General features: G+C 46.2%; 1 protein-coding gene across 11 annotated transcripts in view; it reads right to left on the bottom strand.

Moving 5' to 3' along the window:
• Positions 1 to 15241, bottom strand: part of CLASP1 (cytoplasmic linker associated protein 1) — a 248558-nt gene that overhangs the window by 30700 nt on the left and 202617 nt on the right. For all 11 annotated transcript variants that reach the window (XM_060177959.1, XM_060177960.1, XM_060177962.1 and 8 more), the window contains 3 exons: positions 11350 to 11596; positions 8388 to 8578; positions 5233 to 5361 (listed from right to left, as the gene is read on the bottom strand). In XM_060177959.1, the coding sequence (XP_060033942.1) occupies positions 5233 to 5361; positions 8388 to 8578; positions 11350 to 11596 (567 nt within the window). The remainder of the gene's footprint in view (positions 1 to 5232; positions 5362 to 8387; positions 8579 to 11349; positions 11597 to 15241) is intronic.

Here is a 15241-nt window from a genome sequence, read left to right as displayed (position 1 = left end):
CTATGAAGTAAACTTCTCCAACAAGCTAAACAAACTGAGGTTGGATCCTGAATGAGCTGTTGAAAATTTATTTACTATAAAGAAAAAACAAGGAATCAGATAATGAAGTAGGGGATATCAAGTCAAGCTAGGGAGATAGCATAACAGCTATACAAATGTGTAACAGTTTCTCTCTCTCTGGCCTACAACAGAGTACCAATGCTAGTGTGAGAGGCGCAATGCCTGGAACAGATTCTGAGATCTCTGCACAGCACCCCTTCCTGAGACCTCTGTGCACAGTACCCTTTCCTGAGAATGGGTTTCCTATTTGAAAAATAAAAGCAAATGGGTGCCAGGTGGTAGCGCAGCGGGTTAAGACCACTTGAGGCAAAGCCCAAGGACCCGAGTAAGGATCCCAAGTAAGGATCCTGGTTCGAGCCCCTGGCTCCCCACCTGCAGGGGAGTCACTTCACAGGCAGTGAAGCAGTTCTGCAGGTGTCTAGCTTTCTCTCCCCCTCTCTGTCTTCCCCTCCTCTCTCCATTTCTCTCTGTCCTATCCAACAATGACAGCAATAACAACAGTAATAATAACAACAACGATAAACAATAAGGGTAACAAAAAGGGAAAAAATGGCCTCCAGGAGCAATAGATTCATACTATGAGTTCCAGCAATAACCCTAGAGGCAAAAACAAACAAACAAAAAACACCACTCTGGATGCTCTCCCACGAATGTCTGCAGAGTATCTGAATGATGGATTGTAGAGATGGCAGGGCCAGCAGCACAGCTCACCTGGATAGTGTGCTGCTTTGCACAAGAACCAGGTTTGAACCCAGCCCCAAGATGAAGGAGGCTTTAGTGCCGCTGTCTGTCTGCTTGTCTGTTTCTATACTCCCAGCACCTACCCCGTGTGTGTATCTACCTGGAGCAGTGAAGTCCCAGAGATGGAGAGAGAGACAGAGAGACAGAGAGACAGAGGGGGAGGGAGAGAGCAAGAAGGAAGGAAGCCGGACAACCACATAATGATGAGAGAGCTATTATATGCAATATTCAGCACCAACACACCAAGAATAAACTTTCTGTGCATATAACTATTCTTCCCGACAAAACAGAAACAAGGAATGGAAATAGACTGATTAAAAATGATGAGAAAATATTTAAAGGCAAAGAACAAAAGCAAAAATTGTAGCTCACACATAAATAAACTGATGTGTGAGTTTAGAAGTGGCAGAATGAGGTTTCCTAAGGAAAACTACAAGGGCACTAAGTCAAGGTGAGTGTGAAAGCATGCAAAACAGAGCAGGCCTGCCAAAAGGCCTTCTGGAACACTGTGTTTGCTCCACCTGCTTTATCTGCTTTATCAGTCACAGCAGAGCTGAGACCCTTGGGTTATAAGAGTTTCAAGGCTACCGGGTGCTTCTCAATTATTCTAAGCTACAATTTTCTGCTCTCTTTCCTTGGGCAATTAAAAAAAAAATAGTTATTTATTCATTTTCCCTTTTTGTTGCCCTTGTTTTTTTTTATTGTTGTGGTTATTATTATTATTTTCTTTTGCCTCTAGGGTTATTGCAGGAGCTCAGTGCCTGCAACATGAATCCACTGCTCCTGTAGGCCATTTTTTCCTTTTGTTGCCCTGGTTGTTTTTTAATCGTTGTTGTGGTTATTATTATTGCTGTTATTGATGTCGGTGTTGTTGGACAGGACATAGAGAAATGGAGAGAGGAGGGGAAGACAGAGAGGAGGAGTGAAAGATAGATACCTGTAGACCTGTTTCACCGCCTGTGAAGCGACTCCCCTGCAGGTGGGGAGCCGGGGGCTCGAACTGGGATTCCTACACCGGTCCTTGCGCTTTGCGCCACATGTGTTTAACCCGCTTTGCTACCACCCACCCGACCCCCTTGTTGTTACTGATGTCGTCATTGTTGGATAGAACAGAGAGAAATGGAGGAGGGGGAGAGAAAGAAAGACACCTGCAGACCTGCTTCAACACTTGTGAAGCGACTCCCCTGCAGGTGGGGAGCCGGGGGCTTGAACCAGGATCTTTAGGCCAGTCCTTGTGCTTTGCGCCACCTGCACTTAACTGTAGCACTTTAAAAAATACATTTACTTATTTTTTGGATATAGGTATAAGGGGGAGATAGAGAAAGAGAGACACAACAGTGCTTCACTGCTTGTGAAGTTTCCCTCTGCAGGTGGGGACCAGGGGCTTGATGCTGGGTCCTCAGACATAATAACAGGCCTGGTAGTTCCTAGGGTTCACTGTGAGAGCCTTGAGGTTGAAGACCAGGCTGCCTCTTACAAAGACAGACACCCCCCAAAGGCAAAGTTGTAAGTGCCAGAAATGGACATCAATTTTATTTATTTTTTAAAGATTTATTTTTCTGAGAGTGAGAGGGAGAGAAGAGAGAGAGAGATCAGAGCATCACTCATCTACAGTGGCTTACAGTAGTGCTGGGGACTGAACCTAGGGTCTCTGTTCGTGAATTTTATTTCACCTTATTCTTTTTTTTTTTTTTTATCAGATATTCTCATTATGTTCTTTGTTAAAGGAGGCTGGCAACCATAGCTCACTTGGATGGTGTGCTGCTTTGCCATGTACATGACCCAGGTTCCAGCCTCGTTCCTACCTCAAGAAATTTCAGTGCTATGGTTTCTTTCACTCTCTCTCACTCTCCCTCCTTTTTATTTTTCTTCTTCCTTCTACCAGAGTACTGCTCAGCTCTGGCCTATGTGACAAGGAAGATAGAACCTGGAACTTTGGAGCCTCAGGCAAGAAAGTCTCTTTACATAACCATTACGCCATCTCCCCTGCCCTCCGTCTGTCTGAATAACTAAATGTTGTTGAGATGGAGTTCGGTGGTAAGGGCTCTGAGTTCAATTCCCAGGACAACAACAACAACAAAAAAAACCAGAACAACAATGAAAACTACTATGCTGTTAAAAATCAAAGTCAGGGGGGAGTTGGGCAGTAGCGCAGCGGGTTAAGTGCAGGTGGCGCAAAGCGCAAGGACCAGCTTAAGGATCCCGGTTCAAGCCCCTGGCTCCCCATCTGCAAGGGAGTCACTTCACAAGCAGTGAAGCAAGTCTGCAGGTGTCTATCTCTCCCTCTCTCTGTCTTCCCCTCCTCTCTCCATTTATCTCTGTCCTATCCAACAATGACGACATCAATAACCACAATAACTACTACAACAATAAAACAACAAGGGCAACAGAAGAGAATAAATAAATAAATATTAAAAATAATCAAAGTCAGGGAGCTGGGTGGTAGCACAGTGGGTTAAGCGCAGGTGGTACAAAGCATAAGGACCAGCGTAAGGATCCTAGTTTTAGCCTCCAGCTCCCCACCTGCAGGGGAGTCGCTTCGTAAACAGTGAAGCAGGTCTGCAGGTGTCTCTCTTTCTCTCCCCCTCTCTGTCTTCCCCATCTCTCTCCATTTCTCTGTCCTATCCAACAACAACAACAATAATAATAACCACAACAATATAAAAAACAAGTGCAAAAGGGAATAAATAATAAAATATATTTTTTAAAAAATCAGTCAGTTGTCCCTGAGAAACAGGACATTGCTCAGCTCCAGATTCTGCCACTAAGTGCTGACAAACTACAGGATCTCTTGAAGTTCCTTTTCTTTCTTCAGGAAGAATCAGCTCATCTCACATGTAAAACAAGCTGCTGCAAAAGGAAAGCGTTTTGTTCTCAGGTGTGAGCATCACACAGTCAAGTCTGGGGGCAGCTGCTGTCAGTCCTACCCCCCATATGCTGCCCACTGCTGCTCTAGGAACGTCAAGGGACAAGTGCCCAGACTGAGAGATTTAAGGCAGAGATTTAAGGAGGTCACACAACTGCAGAATTCTGAGCAGTCACACAGCTGCTAAACAAAGAAAAAACATGATTTGGGGCCCAGTTCTTTTATTTTTATTTAAAAATTTTTTTTACCAGAGTACTGCTCAGCTCTGGCTGATGGTGGTGCTAGGGACTGAAGCTGGAGCTTCAGAGCCTCAGGCATGAGAGTCTCTTTGCAAAACCATTATGCTATCTTCCCCCACCCTGGGGCTCAGTTCTTTGGTAGACGTGAGAGTGTTCTTATCACTGAACATACAAATGCTCTCTCTAAAGAGTCACATGTGAGTCAAGAGACTGAGTTTGCCAGGAGATGGTATCGCACTTTGGAGTCAAACTTATTACATACTATGTCACATTTTCTAAAGTTCTAAACAAATGAGTTTTCCACAGTGCCTTTTACCAGGAGGTGTGACTGAGATATATTTGTTTCTCTTTCTTTCCTCTTATTTTTATTTATTGGATAGAGACAGCCAGAAATCAAAAGGGTACAGAGAGATAAAGAGGGAGAGAGACAGAGAGACACCTGCATCCCTGCTTCACCACTCATGAAGCTTTCCCCCTGCAGGTGGGGACCAGGGACTTGAACCTGGGTCCTTGAGCACTGTAACATGTGCGCTCAACCAGGTGCACCACCACCCGGCCCCTCTTTTTTCTTTAACACACCTATAGCAACCTCCCCACTCTCTGTAGCCACGAGTATGTGCTGGTGAGCCCAAAGAAACATCAGTAAGCTAACGGAAGGTCACTGTCCAACATGGGGCTATGAATTACTCAGGGCACAGATGTGAACATCTCCTCTATTCTCTAACAGGTATCCGAGGGGCCAGGAACCTCAGGGAGTGTGCCAGCATTTTAGATGCTCAGGACCTACAGGGTGAGGGGTGGGGCAAAGCTGCCGGGCCCTGCAGAGAGGAGCGTACTGGAAAGGCAGAGCCTCCAGTTACGGAATGTCCCCACTTCATTTCTGAGGCAGCAGTGAGAATCTGGTCCTATGTGACCCACAGGACTCTTGAGGCACAGAGGTGAAATTGACTGGCCTAGAGATGGGAATAAGGACTTAACTTATTTCAGGACTCTCAAAGTCAATCTCCACTTTCCACAGCAGACAGCCAGGCCAGAAGACAATGGCAGAGCCCTCCTCTGGACCAAAGTCACAGCAACCGCTGACTGGGGCAGTCGACAAGGGCAGGTCAAGCTCCATATATATGTGGGAAGCAGGCTGGGGAGCCTAGCAAGCAGGAATGGACCCCAAACTACACGGCCACGCTGCTGTGACAGCACGGAGAGCACAGTCTCATCACACTGCTGATCTTCTGAAGCTCCAGCACACAGTCACGCTCCTCCCCCCACACCGTAACCACACTCCCAGGCCTGTCCGCTCAAGCACCCTGGGTCACACGTTTGGCTTACCTCTTTGTGAGAATCTTTGTGGGCTTCCAGAGTCTTCATGATCGTCAACTCAGCATAGTTTTTGAATCTGGCCGGCTGGTTTCTGAGAATTTCTCGTAATACCCTCAATGCCAGCGCTCGGATGGAATGCTAGAGTGCAACGGGAAAGGGAGATATCAGCAAACAATAACAACATTCTCCTCAACTTGATAGTCAGCAAAACCCAGCAACACCAAGCACCGAGCCCTGAATCACTCTGGCCCCTTGCAGACACCTTAACACACCACACAACATACTTGACAAGAGATTCTCCCCTTGCAGACACTTTAACACACCACACAACATACTTGACAAGAGATTCTCTTAAGAGACCAGACCATTAGCTCTGTGAGGACAGCAGCATGTCTATGGGCACAGTGTCAAGAACCAGCCAGTGGTGACCAACTGAGATGAAATAAAGGTGACACATCTATGGGTCATCATCTGTTCCCCTGAGATTTTCAGAGTTGCTGAGGCATAGGAATGCAAGCTCACTTTTAGTGAACAGTAAACGGGCAGGTAGAAAACAATAAGACCTGGAAAGCCGTGGACACCCTCAGGACAGCTGGAATTCTGTCGCTAATCCTGACCTTCTCTGTGGTGAGGTCATGGGGAGTGTGTGTGTGTGTGTGTGTGTGTGTGTGTGCACGCGCACGTGCGTGTGTATGAGTGTGTGTGTGGCAGGGGTGGGCGGGTCCTGTACAGGCCTCGAGTTGTTTGAGGTCCTAGTCATGCGTCTGGAGCAAAGCCACTCTAAACAGACTCCTAATCTCAATAAAAGAGAGCAGAGTTTACACCAAACAGAGCCAAAAAGTACATCCTGATTCTTTGTCACTCATCTGTGCGATTCACACACTAACACACTATCCACTTGCCCTCCACATGACATCATTTTCATCTCTGTACAAAGCCCAAGCAAGTACAAGTGCATCAGCAGCCAATGCTTTAAGAAAAGCTAGAAAGGTCTTGTCCCAGCATCCTTCTCTTTCTGCTCTTCCTGTGCCAAGTCCTCACCCCTAGCATCAAAAAGCACTGAGTGGCCCCAGGACAGTCACCAGACTCTTCTCCCCCAGCTTCTATAAATTCCCACCAACACAACCCAGGCCATGTTTCATATCCTGCCTAGCCCTGTCCCCTGAGCTCTCCATCATGCATACTCCCATTTTTTCTTTCTTTTTTTAAATAAATATTTTAATTTAATTATTATTAGATAGAGACAGATAGAAACTGAGAGGGGAGGGGGGTGATAGAGGGAAAGAGGCAGACAGACACCTGCAGCCCTGCTTTACCACTCATGAAGCTCTTCCCCTGCAGGTGAGGATCAGGGGCTTGAACCTGGGTCCTTGTGCACTGTCATGTATAAGCTTAACCAAGGGTGTCACTGCTTGGCCCCCCTATTTTTGTCTGTAGTCTCCAGGCCCAGGAGACTACAGACCTGACACAAACACCTGTCTGTCACTGTGTGAATGGAGAGGGCCTCTCAAACACACTTCTGGACCTGCTGCTGGGCCAATTAAGATGGAATCGTGCATGGGAGTTGGGCGGTAGCACAGCGGGTTAAGCACAGGTGGCACAAAGCAGAAGGATCAGCATAAGGATCCCGGTTCAAGCTCCTGGCTCCCCACCTGCAGGGGGGTCGCTTCACAAGTGGTGAAGTAGGTCTGCAGGTGTCTTTCTCTCCCCCTCTGTCTTTCCCTCCTCTCTCCATTTCTCTCTGTCTTATCTAACAACAACAACATCAGTAACAACAACAATAATGACTACAAAAACAAAACAAGGGCAACAAAAATGGAAAATAAATAAATAAATAATAATAATAATAAAAGAGGAACCATTAACACACACAGGTAAACCAAGACAGACAGTCACAGAATGCAGCATCCAACAGGGCCTTTCAAGAATGAATTTCTCTCTCCCTCTCTTTTTAAAATTATCTTTTTTGTTGGATAGAGACTAAGAAATTGAGAGGAAAAGGAGTGGTAGAGAGGAAGAGAGACAGAGAGATACCTGCAACCCTGCTTCACCACTGGCAAAGCTTTCCCCCTGCAGGTGGGGACAGGGGGATTGAACTCGGGTCCTTGTACATGATAACATGTGCACTCAACCAGGTGTGCCACCACCCGGTCCCCTCAAGAATGAATTTCTCAAAAAAAAAAAAAAGAATAAATTTCTCAATTACACACAAAACATAAACAGAGAAAGACAAGACAAATTCATCAAGAAAGTGATATTCTTTCTTATTTTATTTTTTTAAGATTTTATTTATTTATTAATGAGAAAGATAGGAGGAGAGAGAAAGAACCAAACATCACTCTGGCACATGTGCTGCCAGGGATCAAACTCAGGACCTCATGCCTGAGAGCCTAAAGCTTTATCACTGCGCCATCACCCGGACCACAAGAAAGTGACATTCTATGCTTATAAGTTTTTTTTTTTTTTTTTTTTTTTTTTAACCAGAGCACTGTTCAGCTCTGGCTAGTGGTGGTGCGGGGGATTGAACCTGAGACTTTGGAGCCTCAGGCATGAGAGTCTGTTTGCATAACCATTATGCTATCTACCTTCTGCACTTATAAGGTTTTAAGAATTTTTGAGTTGGGGCTAGATGGTGGTGCCTTGCACAAGGTCTCTGGTTTAGCTACCAGCTCCCATCTTCAGGGGGGAGGGTTTCACAAGTGAAGTAGTGCTTTAGGTGTTTCTTTTTCTTTCTCCTTCTCTGTCTCTTCCATCCTAGTTTCTCTCTGTTTCTATCAGTAAGACAAAAAAAAAAAAAAAATGGGGAAAGGGCTGGGAGAATGGACACTAAGAGTAGTGGATTCATCACGCAGGCACCAAGACCCAGGAATAATTGTTTGCAATAAAACAAAAAGGGGAAAAAAATTGTCCCCCGTGTTATACAGCACAAACTGACACAGAAACAAGTTCCCATGACTACTACAAACCCAGTTACAGAGAGAACATGCATATTCGTTTAGATGGGGCCTGTCTCAAATAAAAACATTACCTTTCTGGCCCATGTTCAGAGAATATCTGCATAGTGTTTTGACAGAAACAGTAAGTCTAACACAGGAAGTAAAGCTAAAGCCCAACCCATACTGTGGAACAGTAAAGTATCAGGACCGAGAACGGGCCTCACTCACATCTTTGTCTCCAAGCGTCTCTAGCAGCAGGAGCAGAATGGTCTTGAAGTGCTCTTCCCAGACGCCCAGGCTATCTTCCCGGGTGATCTTGAGCAGCTCCAGCAGGGCGCCTTTCCGTTCCTCCACCCGCTCATTGTGGTTGGACAGCTCTTTCAGAAGGTCAGCCACCAAGTCAGAGTGGTCAATGGGCACTGGCGAGACACAGACAGAAGTGACTTTGTAAGGACTCCCTGCTCAGGGTGCTCCTTCTCAGTCAGTGAGCTCCCGGCTCTCCCATCTGCCCAGGGAAGGAGAGCCACTGCTGTCCTCTGGCCTTCCTCACTCCTTAGTCTGGTTCTCTGCTGCTCCCACCTCACACTGAATCTCAGCAGGCCATCCCTTCAGATTAACTGGAAAAGCAGAGGTATGAGGTCTGGTGTTAAGTACTGATATTTAGTGTCTCTCCCCTTCCTTCCCTTCTTTCCCCTTCTACTCCAGAGAGAGGGACACAGGGTGAGGAAAAACAGCTATCTCAGACATGTATTTCATATACAGTGGAGAAAACCTCCAAAAGCCCTTCTTTTTAATTCTCTTTATTTATTTATTGGATAGAGACAGCCAGGAATTGAGAGGGAAGGGTGATAGAGGGTGATAGGGAGAAAGACAGAGAGAAAGCCGCAGCCCTGCTTCACCACTTGCAAAGCTTTCCCCCTTGCAGGTAGGGACGGGGGGGGGGGGGGGAGGCACCACGAACCAGGGTCTTTGTGCATTGTGACGTGCGCTCAACCAGGTATACCACCACCTGGCTCCCCAAAAGTCCCTCTTCATTATTTAAATTTGTAATGTGTGATTCTTTAGCTTCTGAGGTTAAAGAACAAACACATAAGAATGTCTGAAATACTAAAGAAGTCTACTTTCCCCTACCTGCTTTCTCATTAAGCTTACACAATGAGTGAATAACAACAGACTATACCCTAATATCAACTCCATCAGAAAACAAGGTCAGCAAATTTATTATTGGATAGACAGAAATTGAGAGAGGAGGGGGAGATCAAGAAAGAAGAGAGAAAGAGAGAGAGAGAGACCTGCTGCCTTGCTTCACCACTTGTGAAGCTTTCCCCCTGCAGGTGGGGACCAGGGTCTTGAACCTGGGTCCTTGAACACTACTGTAGTGTGTGCGCTTAACCAGGAGCGCCACCACCTGGTCCCTAGAAAATGGATAAATTAAATGAAGTACTAATCCGATGAGCAATAAAAAGAGCTGTCTACTCCTAGAAAAACCAAGTCCAAATCAGTACAGGGCCACTCACCGCTTGTTGCCCAGTACACAGAGCCCAGATATATGCTTTACTTAATTCAGTAAAGGTCCTAACTCAGAGTCAGAAAAATAAACTAGAGGTGGGGGTTGAGTGGTAGCACAATGATCCTGGTTCGAGCCCCTAGCTCGCCACCTGCAGGAGGGTCACCTTGCAAGCAGTGAAGAAGGTCTGCAGGTGTGTGTCTGTCTTTCATCCCCCCCCATCTTCACTTCCTTTCTCAATTTCTCTCTGTCCTGTCCAACAACCACAACAGCAATGACAATAATAACAACAACAATGGAAAAAAAAAAATAGCCTAGTGGTCCTGGAGGTGGCACAGTGGATAAACAGTGGACTCTCTCAAGCATGAGTTCCCAAGTTCAATCCCTGGTATCACATGCACCAGAGTGATGTCTGGTTCTCTCTCTCTCTCTCTCTCCGTCTCTCTCTCTCTCTCTCGCTCTTCTTATTTTTCTCATTAATAAACAGATGGCCTACAGGAGCAGTGGATTCATAGTGTAGGCACTGACTCCCAGAGATAGGCCTGGAGGCAAAAAAAAAAAAGATACACTAGAGACACTAGAGGTCAGTCTGGGGCACATCAGGTACAGCACAGAGGCCTGGATTCAAGGCTGCAGCCTCCACCTGAAGGATCACTAGTGGAGTAGTGCTGCAGGTGTCTCTTTCCCTCAGCCCTCTGTTTCTGTGTCTTTCAGAATAAAGGAAAGAAAAAAGAAAAGAAAAGAAAAAAGGAGGAGGAGAGAGAGGAGGAGAAGAGGAGGATGAGGAAGAAGAGAGAGAAAGCAAGCAAGCCAGCAAGCAGAAGCAACAGAGTCATCATGCAGGCACCAAAAGACCCTTGACGACAAGGGGGCGGAAATCAGACTAGACTGTCCTGTTTCATACCAAGCATGTTATGTTTGGAGGAAGTAACTTGACCTTTCTGAATCTGTTTCTTTTTACTTACTTAATTAACCTCTGGTTTATGATAGTGTGAGGGATTGGACCTGGGGCCTTGGAGTCTCAGGCAGGGAAGTCTTTCAGCATAACCATTATGCTGTCTCCCCCGCCCTGAATCTCAGTCTCTCCACCTATATATACACATACATAAACACTTGGTTCAGCACGAAGCCAAGGAAATTCGGTGCTCAGTGTTTCTGAGACACTTTCTTTCTCTCTCCCCGCTATAGGAGCCAGAAGGAAGCGATCAACCCTGGTGTGGACAAACAGGGAAGTCTTTTAGGAACGCTTCTGCCCTTTACTTTCTAGAATTCAGAAAGTGGGAAAGCCCATGGCAGAGGCCTTCACAGATGCCTCGCCCTATGCGAGACTGAGACTGCTGTGCCTTCACCTCACCGCCCCCCCACCCCCGTGCACCCCTCCTGTCCTCTCCAGGTCTCTACTCGGTGCTAGTGCCTCACTGAAGCCCTCTGCTGGGGACAGTCAGCTGCTATCTAGAAGATCTGTGTGGCTGCGGACTGCTTCGACGCCACACAAAAAGTATCTAGCGGCCCAGCAGTATGCATCCTCTCTTCACTGCTGTGCCAGCTGTGCCTGTCTGCACAGTAGGAGCTTGGTGGCCGACTGATGTTACCCTAAATCAGCATGTCCAGAGGCAGCCTGCCACGGCAAGCCCTTGGAAGGCATTTTCAGGGTTGGAAACATGAAAGCCGAGAAAGACAAACCATCTCGAAGCTGGTCCATGTCGTCGTCAAACACGGCTTCCTTCAATGCCGTCTTGTCGTAGGTGTTGATGGTATCTGAGTAGGGGTAGGGATTGTACTCTCGTGCCCGCGGTCCAGGGAAGGCACGTGGAGGCTGGGTGTTGAGCAGGGAGGTCTTGTTGTCCAGAGCTGTTCTGCCTCCTTCCACCACGTCACTGCCTCCCCGGCCGTCGGTGGCAGGGGAGGCAATGCTTCCGTCTCGGGACACCTGGGGTACAGAACACATGTCAGTTCCTTTGGAGAACTTTAAGCAAACTTTTCCTTACTTATTCAGAAGTATTAGGAGAAACCTCTCACATGAAACCTGGCCACAGGCAAAAAAAAAAAAAGTTGCTAGTGTTTCAATGGGTAAATACCTCATTTGCAAGATTTCTTAAGGGAAATGGGGTATGTTTGTTTTTATCTGTTCATTCATGAATTTACACATAAAGTCTGTTTCATATTGTAATTTGGTGATTGAATTTTAAAAAGTATTTCATTCATTTTATTCTAAAGAGAGAGAGAGAGATGTACTGAGGGAGAGAAAGAGAGAGAGAGATGGAGACCGAGACCAGGGCATTACTCAGCTTTGGTTTATTGTGATGCCGGGGATCAAACCTGGGACCTCTGGGCCTCAGGCATAGAAGTGTTTTGCACACTCACTATGCTATCTCCCCAGCCCTGGTGGCTGACTTTATCCATAGGATTTCTGAGATGAGTAGCTTTGCCTTCTGGAGAGACCCTTAAAAACAGAATGTGGTATGCCTCACACCCTCACTCACAGAGCTGTGTGCACCAGAGCTGTTCCCCTCACCTGCATTACAAACAACAGCATTTTCTCACTGAGGCCCTTGCATAGCACCAGGAACAGACTCCTCTTAGTCCCCATCACAAGACCTCGAATGGCCCAACCACCTGTGAATTCCTTGTAAATACTCCCACAAAGTGGTGAGCCAAATAACCGCTTTGTAATCCCCCAACCACGGTGAGCTTCGAGCCTTTCAGGCAGCTCATTTTCCCTTTGAAAAAGCCCTGACCTTCAGAGCTGTTCTTGAGGGCCACAACAATCTTAAATATTTCCCCAAGGACAGTCTGTGAGTCTTGTCTTCAGCTAATTTATGCCATGGTCCCTGCAGTTTGAGCCGCTTTAGTTCCTTTGCAGACTCTTGGATCCCTTCTTCTGAGGCAGTTGCCCGGTGGCTCCCTTTTGCAGGGTGACCCTGTCATGCAGTGAGTTTAGGCAGCCTTGGGGAAGGGTACCCAGTTCATCCCCAGTATGACCGTAAGTCAGAGGAGCAGTGTTATACTAACAATAAAATCAAAATAAATATTTTAAATTTTTTTAATATTTATTTTCCCTTTTGTTGCCCCTGTTTTCATTGTTGTTGTTATTGATGCTGAGAAATGGAGAGAGGAGGGGAAGACAGAGAGGGAGAGAGAAAGACACCTGCAGACTTGCTTTATCACTTGTGAAGTGACTCCCCTGCAGGTGGGGAGCTGGGGGCTTGAATTGGGATCCTTATGCCGGTCCTTACGCTTTGCGCCACCTGGGCTTAACCTGCTTCGTTACTACCCGACTCCCTCAAAATAAGTCTGAAGTATTTTTAATAACCATCTCCAGAGATGAAGCTGCCATTAGCATTTTCGTGTGTATTTTCTACTCCTTTATATGTACTTATGCATAAGTCTATGTGTACACAAGAGGCTTTAATCTTTTTTTTATTATGTGCAAGAGAGACAACAGAGCACTGCTTTGCTAATGCTCTATTTGTTTTGGCCTTTTTTGCTACATACCACTCCAAGGAAGGACTGAAGCCAAGGCTTCCTGTGTGCAAGGAATGCACTCTACTCCCAAGACATCTCCTCAGCCTCTGGTTTTTTGAACATGCAGCATGATGTCGTCACGTGCATGCTGTGTAACACAGGCTGTGAATGTTTTCACTCGTTGTTGCACTTCTACAATAGTATCTGTCTGGGTCATACCTCATCTTATGGCCATAAAAGCCATTATCTCCACAACACTTTGAAGTACAAGTCCTTTGTCAGTGAAGAGTTCGTGACATGACGATCCCTGATCTCCCTCCCCCAGACTTCTTTTCTTCAGGACGCTCCTTACAGTTTTGTCCTTACCCGTTCCCTGGCTTACTTCACTTTTTTCTTGCTTTTCATCAGGTAATTAGTCTCAAAATTTTTAAATATATATTTTTAATATTTTTATTTATTTATTAATGAGAGGGGTAGAAGACAGCAAAAGAAAGAACCAGACATCACTCTAGTATATGTGCTGGTGAGGATCAAACTCGGGACCTCAAGATTGAGAGTCCAATACCCCATCTACTGCACCACACCCTGACCACACTAGTGTCAATTTCTACCTCCAATCTAAACTGCCAGCCTAAACTTCATATAGAAATATCCAACAACCCACAGGTATATGTGCTTAGATATATCCAAGGTTCTACAAATAACTTATTTTCAAGACGAAGTTCACCAAATTTCAGAAGGGTAGCAGGGACCTTTTTCCTCCCTCCATGATGCTATCTCACTGAACTGCACCAGGACCTACTACTTAACTGTTCTGCTCAGAAACTTCTGGTTTGCCTGTTTCTGCTCATGCCTGACTAGCTCAACTTTCTCTGGAAATCATTTTTCATCACAGATTGATAGCAATCATTCTAAAGTTTAAGTAAAAACAGCCACTTTCATGGCTAAAAAGTTTTCAAAGACTCCAGTGTCCACAGAGTCAAGTTAAGATACTGGCTGGGGGGGGTCGGGCAGTAGCGCAGTGGGTTAAATGTATGTGGTGCAAAGCGCAAGGACCGGTGTAGGGATCCCAGTTCAAGCCCCTGGCTCCCCACCTGCAGGGGAGTCGCTTCATAGGCAGTGAAGCAGGTCTGCAGGTGTCTTTCTCTCCCCCTGTCTTCCCCATCTCTCTCCATTTCTGTCTGTCCTATCCAACAACAACAACATCAATAATAATAACCATAACAATGGTAAAACAACCAGGATAACAAAAGGGAAAAAATGGCTTCCAGGAGCAGTGGATTTGTGGTGTAGGCACCGAGCCCTGGCAATAACCCTGGAGGCAAAAAAAAAAAAAAAAAGATACTGGCTGGAGGGAGTCAGGTGGCAGCACAGTGGGTTAAGCACACACGGCGCAAAGTGCAAGGACCGCATAAGGATCCCGGTTCGAGCCCCTGGCTCTCCACCTGCAGGGGAGTCGCTTCAGAGGCGGTGAAGCAGGTCTGCAGATGTCTATCTTTCTCTCCCCCTCTCTGTTTCTCTATGTCCTATCTAATAACATCAATAACAACAACAACAATAACTACAACAATAAAGTAACAAGGGCAACAAAAGGGAATAAAAAATAAATATTAAAAAAAAAAAAGATACTGGCTGGAAATTCCCCTCCCAAGCCAACCTGTGTGGCCTCTTCAACATGAAACTCTTAACCTTCATTCATCACCAAGAGGAAATGCTACTCTCCCCAGATTGCCCACAGAGAGTTAAGAGATTCCTCTCTCAGACTGCAACCTCCCCACTTAGTCTGATAAACGCCGACTGCTCAGAAAATAAGACTCACGTCTCCTGCAGGCCCTGATTCCTGAACACTGAGACTGGCCTAGAGGGTCTTGGGCTGACCCCACAGCACTGCAATTTCCTGCCAATGTATCTGCCCATCTCTGCATGAGACGAGAGCTCACAGAGGGCCATGCTGCTGCCCAGTCCAGTCTATTTCTATTTTATTTATTTGATAAGAGACAGAAAGGCACACATTTGCAGCACGGCTTCACTGCTCATGAAGCTTCCTCCCTGTAGGTGATTGATGACCAGGGGCTTGACCCTGGGTCTTTGTGCACTGTACCAAGTATAC

This window comes from Erinaceus europaeus, chromosome 18, assembly GCF_950295315.1.
Source record: "Erinaceus europaeus chromosome 18, mEriEur2.1, whole genome shotgun sequence".
Taxonomy (NCBI): Eukaryota; Metazoa; Chordata; class Mammalia; order Eulipotyphla; family Erinaceidae; genus Erinaceus; species Erinaceus europaeus.
The sequence above is the reverse complement of the archived record's forward strand: the minus strand, read 5'-3'. Positions and strand labels throughout refer to the sequence as shown.